Source organism: Engraulis encrasicolus, chromosome 4, assembly GCF_034702125.1.
Source record: "Engraulis encrasicolus isolate BLACKSEA-1 chromosome 4, IST_EnEncr_1.0, whole genome shotgun sequence".
In the NCBI taxonomy this organism is placed as follows: domain Eukaryota; kingdom Metazoa; phylum Chordata; class Actinopteri; order Clupeiformes; family Engraulidae; genus Engraulis; species Engraulis encrasicolus.
In genome coordinates this window covers 28,205,580-28,212,875 of record NC_085860.1, presented here as the reverse complement: position 1 = coordinate 28,212,875, position 7,296 = coordinate 28,205,580, and the positions used below count along the sequence as shown (strand labels likewise).

Here is a 7,296-nt window from a genome sequence, read left to right as displayed (position 1 = left end):
AAATAGGCCTACTACTGGGATTGAGAGTTCTAGGGGAGTGAGTGCTGGGGGGCTCCATGGCAAGGGGGCACCCACATGCAGAGGGGATCCTGCTGGGTGCAGAATAGTAAATAATAATAACAACAATAATAATAAACTGCGACATTTACTGTAGGACTGTCTGATCTCAAATAAGGTAGGTAATTTTAGTTAAAAATAATAATAACTAGGGGGAAAACCTCCAGATTTAATAATTTCATCCTAAAATGAGCCTATTGAAGTTGTATGAAATTCCACAGCCAGAAGAGTTGGGAAGTATTCCAAACTTGAAAGGCTAGATTGTACGTGAAATACACAACAATTTGGATACATATCAAAGAAATTTCATATATATATTCTAGATACCGGCTAAACTTGTCCATCAATGTCTGTGAGGGCACTCTAATAGCTACTGTATTTCAATGACACCTTCATGGGGAGGTGGTTTAAAAACAGCACAACACACGTCGCCCCCAGCTGAGCATTGCGCAAGCGTCAAATGAGGTTTCCATCGTTTCCGCAGCAATCAGAGGGAATTCAGTTTCCGCTGCTAGTGCTCTGCCTTTCACCGGCTGCAACATGTTTAGGACCGCTCTGCGACTTTCCTGCTCTGGTGTCCGGAGTTTAACCAGATCAAGACCACAATACACAGGTAAATTATCTTTAATAATTTTACAGCTTTGTCTCAGTCTCTGTTTTGAAAGTTAACGTTTGGGTCATCCTGACCGGTTCGCAGACAAGAAGGCTAGCAACTAGCCTACTGCCTAGCAAACCTCAGTGGCCAGCCAGTCGCGACTGGCTTGCTAGCTTATTAGCGTTGGAAATAACGGAGTTTTAGACCGTTGTAGATTGATGTATAGTGTCGTATTACTTGCGAAAGGTGGGCTAAATATACAGAATTAGGTCTGGTGTGAGACAAAGAGCCGTTCTTTGTGGACTTCCCTTAAATAACTCATTTATCTTGGACTATGTCCTTGCAATGACCCACTAGAGTGAGGCTTTGGGCCTTGTCTCTTCATCTAACCTGTAAGCTCGATTGAGTGGCTTAAATGTGAAGGAAAGGGTAGCCAGGTGGTTCTTCTCCATAGTAACCTTAAAGTTAAACTGCAAGATGAAAATGCTGATCAAAATCTGCATTGATTAATCGAAGCATCTTTTGATAGAGCAAGTGTCAAACGAAAAGGGTCAAGAAATAATGTTTGCGTAACGTAAATATTAACCATTTCTTTACACTGCCTTCCTATCAGCTGTGTTAGCCGCTAGTGTTACATGTGTTCGACACAACCAAACGTGTGATCTTGCTAATATTGCGTGATCGCTGTCAGAGTATGAGCACGATTCTTATAACGAACGATTAATAGTTACTAGAGCTATCTCTAATTGAAGCTTTCGAGGAAGGCATAGCATAGATCCCACCCCTGTCTGGAAATGCAAGTGTCGCGTTGAGCAGAACTGCAAAGGTGTGTTTTGTCCTTGCTCACTCTACATGGTGCTGTTTACCAAGCTAAAAGCTCAACTGGTAAGCCAGAAACCTAGTAAGGTCATTGACCTTAGCCGTCCCCGATCACATATTGTGTTTTTTTGTAGCGAAATTACGTGATTTGTTGGTTTGTTTCGGTGTTAAGCGTTTGAAGCGAGCAGTGTGGGACGAAACTGACAGGGCGTCTGTAGTGTACAGTGGGGGCTGTTGAAGTGGGAGACAGTGGCTACGTGCCGACCGTGCTGGAGGTAGATTTTTTTTTACTAGCACTAGCAGGGGCGGTTATGCGAGGACACTGGCAGGCGTCCAGGTGCAGGCATAGAGCTATCTTCATTGCTGACCTCAGAGGAGAGGGTAGGGAGGACGAGGAGTCCCTTGTTTTTTACCCTTCCGTGATACTGCATTGATATTTCAATACGGAAATAAGATATTACACCAGACATATGACCACTGCACTGTACTTGCAAAGTTGTTTCCATTTAGATCTTTTTGAGGCAAAGGCCTCAGGAGACCGACCATAAATCCCCTCTCCTCTCCCTCCCTTCCAGCTCCACTTGCTGCACGCGCCTACTCAAGTGGCAAACAGGAGACAGACGAAGAGTTTGACGCTCGCTGGGTCACCTACTTCAACAAGCCAGACATTGACGCCTGGGAGCTGAGGAAAGGTGGGAAGAGACACACACATTCTCTCTCTTGTGCACACACACACACACACACACACACACACACACACACACACACACACACACACACACACACACACACACACACAGTGTCAACCTATAGACACATCCATACAAACATCATTGAGCTAAGAAAATGTGCGTTCTCTCTGTCATACAGTCTACCTCCCCTGTCCCTGAGCTCACCCCTGCTGTGCGTAGCTGTTTGGCAGGGGTCTGACTCTGGGTATGTGGGTCGACTCGTGTCACACTGTAGTCACGGGTGTATTTGGGTGTGGGTCTCTCTGGCTGTCTGCCTGCCTGCATTTGGCACCTGCCTCAGTGGCAGTCAGTCAACTCTTGGTTTGAAGCCAAAGCACAACTTTCACACACTTCAGTCATGTTCAGGAAGCAGCTTCGTAGCCTGTAGGTGTTGTGTATGTGACGCAACCCGATCAAACATTCATTCTTTACTACATGCACAAAAAACTACTAAAAAAGTGTGAATGGTCAGAAACCGGGACGTGTTACGCCAGTCAGTCCCTTAGTCTGTACTGAATGTGCACCAGAGTCATCAATACACATCAGCATTCCATGGTAATGAACTGTTGCACAATGCAACAATCATCAATACACATCAGCATTCTATGGTAATGAACTGTTGCACAATGCAACATGGCACAGAAAACTGGTCTCTGTAAGTGAAACTGTGAAGTTGGCTCCCACCTGACTACATGAGGGGTGTGGCACTGTGAACAGTTTACAAATTGACATGAAGGCTGAAATCGTGTAATACGTATGGAATAGCGGACGACGAGGTGTCCCGATATCAAGGGAAATAATGGACGAGGCGGAGCGTTCTAAACAGCCCGACGGCGCAGCCGAAGGGCTGTTCGCTTCGCCAAGTCCATTTTCCCTTGATATCGGGACACCTCGAAGGCCGCTATTCCGCTTATCACCCGGTCACCAGCATTTAAGTATTAATTTCTTAATATGTTGATCTAAGGCTTCGTGAGAAAGTAGATTCACCACTGCGCTTGGTACGTTGCCATGGGCACCACTTCCTAATCTAATGAGACGCGCCTCTATCGGAGGCATGTAAGGACGCGCGCAGAATGTTGGTGACTTGACAACCAAATGCGATAGAATTGACGACTGGGTTTTTGACTTGACAACCAGATGCGATAGAATTAGTAACGGGGTCTTGACTAGACAACCAGATGCGATAGAACTAACGACGCGGTCTTGACTAGACAACCAGATGCGATAGAACTAGTAACAGCACTTCGCCAGAAAGTTAGAGAAGAAGCAACTTGGACGCCCGCACGCCCGCATGACATCATAAGTGTCCTGCTACCGGGGAATAAAGGACACCTGCTCAGCCAATCAGAAGACGTTGCGTCTGCTCACTGGGTGATACAGTGTGTTATTAAGGGTGTCATTACGGGAACAGCATGTATATCAACACAATACCACTACATGTATAATATAATACACACCACAGCAAGAAATACACTAATTTTACCATCTTATAATTCATTGTAATTAGATGTGATTAAAAAAAAGAATCGTGTAGAAAATTGTATTTGCTTTGAGCTTTTTGGAGGTGGAGAGGCACTGTGGCTGGAGACTGAAGGAAAGAACACGAGGAGTGACAATGATTAGCTGCAGGCTGCATCTCTCGTCATTGGTGGTGTTTTTTTTTTTGCCAACTCTTGACGCTGTGCTTGTTTCCTGTATGACAGGCATGAACACCCTGATTGGGTACGATCTGGTTCCGGAGCCCAAGATCCTGGAGGCAGCACTGAGGGCGTGCAGGAGGTTAAACGACCTGGCCAGCGCCATCCGCATCCTGGAGGCAGTCAAGGTAACCAATAGCCTGCCTAGTGCCGCTTCAACGTAGGTAACCAATAGCCTGCCTGGTGCCGCTTCAACGTAGGTAACCAATAGCCTGCCTAGTGCCGCTTCAACGTAGGTAACCAATAGCTTGCCTAGTGCCGCTTCAACGTAGGTACCCAATAGCCTGCCTAGTGCCACTTCAACGTCCCGCACGTCTTGGTCTGGCCAGATTGCCTTGGAAACCCTCTTCTCAGAGGGCAAGAGGGCAGGTCTGACCTGCATCCATAAAATGGCTCTGTATGCCACTTGAAGCAATAATCTATCAGATCGCTTTTTCCTTTCACGTACCTGTACCAGCGGGACCAATGACAGAATTATTATATTACATTGACATCAAACAGACACTTTTCTCTTAAGTGATTTACAAACAAGGACACAACCCATAGAATACAACTCTTGCAAATACAAAGTCCATAGGAAATGCACAAAGGGCGTACGCTGCCAAGTAGGGTTTGTAGTGGGTTTTCTCAAGTGCATTAGAGCAGGGTGAAATGCAAAGAAATCAGTGCAACAGGTGATTGCAGTAAATTGTCACGAAATGTCATGTGAAATGGCGCCATTGCACGCTGAAGAAGGGCTCTGCCCGAAACGTTTGTGGGCGTAGAAACAAAGAAAAAATCTGAAGAATGCTGTCTTTCGCTTCTTTCGTTCATTTGTGGTTTATGTGGGATTTCAGCACCCAGTTTAAGAACTGTGAGAATCATTTAACAATGATGTGAGCGCTTCCTCTCTACTTTTTAACCTTTAAGAGTGTGGGTTTTTGAACATTCTATAATCAGAATGTGTTCTAGAACAATGCAAGATTCTAAAATTTCAAATTGTATTGTATGGCGCCCAGAATTCTATAGAACTTTCACTGCCCAAACATTCCCGTCACACCATTGTGACGATACACTCATAGTCCATTCTACCAAATCATTCCAACACCATTGGAACACAAATGGACTCGACCAAACCAAGTTGAATTTTTTAGCAAGTTAGGTTTGATGACTTAGCTGAGTAAGTTCATTCAGTAAACAAATCTGTAATTCTTTCTCCTCATAAAGCAAAGCCTTAGGGCTCCGACAGCCTGCTTTAGGGTTTACCACTAATGTTGATTTGACTTTAGGGTACTCTGCACCTAGCCTGGGCGAATAGCCGACTGTTGACTCCGTCAATCAGTCTTGCAAAAGCCATGAGGAATCCGTCTCCGTGGACGATGGGTGATGGTCTGATCTTAGTCTATCATTTAAATTAATTGAAGTTCCAAACTCAAATTAAAACCCATATTGTGCTTTATTAGCATGCCTGTTACGTTATTACGTTGCAAAAGCATACAAATAACAAAACGAAAGTGTGAATATAGTTACCTTAACCAATCAGTAACGGAGCTCGCGGGTGAGTTCTACGTCACCACTCTCAACTGTTTGCTGATTGGCTAAACACTGAGAGCACCGAGCTCAAGGCTTTTGCCAGAAAATGTGCGGAGCCAAAATCTTTGGGTGGAGTACATGGATGGCGTCACCAGGCTACTCTGCACCCTTGGAATACCATAAATTGTATGGATAATTGTTTTTTAACAAGATGACCATGAAAACACTGAACCCCTATCTCACCATTGATTTTGTGTGTGCGTGTGTGTGTCTGCAGGACAAATCCGGCCCTCACAAAGAGATCTACCCCTACGTGATCCAGGAGCTTCGGCCGACCCTGACCGAGCTGGGCATCCCCACTCCTGAGGAGCTCGGCATCGACAAAGTATAGATGTCCTCGTGTCTGGGTGAGCTGAGCTGAGCTGCTCAACATCATGCCTGTGTTCAGGGCCCTAAATTAACTATTTTCATCACCAGCCAAAATGGCTAGAAGATGTTAATCTCACTAGCCAAACACACACTCACCAATTGGCCAAAGTGGTTAGTAAAAGTTGGTCTTTTATACCAGCCAAATTTAACCAGCATTTGGCCGGTTGGCTAGTGTAAATTTAGAGCCCTGGCTTGTAATGGTTCGGCCATCTCTCATGGCCTCTTCAGGTCAACAGAGAACCGTCACTGTGCCTGTTTCCCGCACCGTTTTACACACCGCGAGTCTGAGCGTTTGGGAACTGGAAAGTTGATTCACCATGCAAACCACACAAGGCTTCTGCTTACTGTGACCACGTAGACGTCAGCAGGCTCATATAGCATGGCCACATGTGGTTAAGTTAGCTGTTAAGCACTTTGGTTCCCAACGTAATTTTTTTGTGGGAACAGACATCAACGCCGTTCTGGCCAGCAGACTGGCTAAACAACAGATGATGATTGGAGGTCTAAAGGACCTCTGAGGGCCCTGCTGTGGCCTAACTGGTAAGGCACTGGGTTACTATGCCGGCCACCCAGGTTCGATTCCTGCTCGGGTAATTTTCCAATCCTTCCCCGTCTCTCTCTCCCCCTGCACATTTCCTGTCTCTGCTCCACTGTCCTGTCAAAAAATATAGGCAAAAAAGCCCTAAAAATATTTATTCTAAAAGGGGGCCTCTGAGAATGGACAAATCTTTAAAAAAAAAAAAGAAAGAAAAAAAAGTAATTGCTTTTGATAACAAAGTGGTTGTGTCTTCCTTGGTGCCCAAACTTCAGTATAGCTGTGCCACAGTCTGCTTTTTGAGTTATATATTGGATATAATGTATTTAATTATATTGAGATTCACAGTGATCATGTCAATATTTTGCTGTTGTCTTTTGACTCATTGCTTTTGTGTTTTGTGTCTCTTCTCTAGTCTTCCGATGGACTGCTGGTGTTACCTGACTCTGCGGCCCTCTGTACTTGAAATCTTTGCCTGGTGTTATATGATATGATAAACGTGTTATATTTAATTGGCCTTTATTATGTTCTTTTGCTTGTAAAATAATGACGGACTTAATAAAGGGAGATTATATCTTTATGACATATTGTGATTCAGAGCGCTCTTACTGTTTCTGTCTGTTCTGTGAACATGGATGGTGGTTGGAGTTGGAAGAGAAATCTCTCTGGAGGACCACCAGAGGGCGTGCCGAAACCAACAACAACACAATTCAACATGAGGCTTTCAACATACTGTTCTAGATACTGTTGAACAATAAACATTGAAGTCTATCCGTCCAAATAAGTGTTTCATCCATGCTTTGGTTTAATGAATATTTTACTGTGACTAGGTTAAATTCTGAGCAAACCTTTTCCCACTATCTGACCAATACAGTATGTAAACAGGGCCCTACATTAATTATTTTCATCACCAGCCAAAAT

The 7,296-nt window shown here is 44.5% G+C and overlaps 1 protein-coding gene across 1 annotated transcript; it reads left to right on the top strand.

Moving 5' to 3' along the window:
- Positions 1–475: 475 nt before the first annotated feature.
- Positions 476–6,960, top strand: LOC134447565 (cytochrome c oxidase subunit 5A, mitochondrial). Its single transcript, XM_063197084.1, has 5 exons — positions 476–670; positions 2,047–2,163; positions 3,906–4,027; positions 5,689–5,818; positions 6,791–6,960. Exons 1-4 carry the CDS (start codon positions 598–600, stop codon positions 5,800–5,802), a joined length of 426 nt encoding a protein of 141 aa, XP_063053154.1. The 5' UTR covers positions 476–597; the 3' UTR covers positions 5,803–5,818; positions 6,791–6,960.
- Positions 6,961–7,296: the final 336 nt, after the last annotated feature.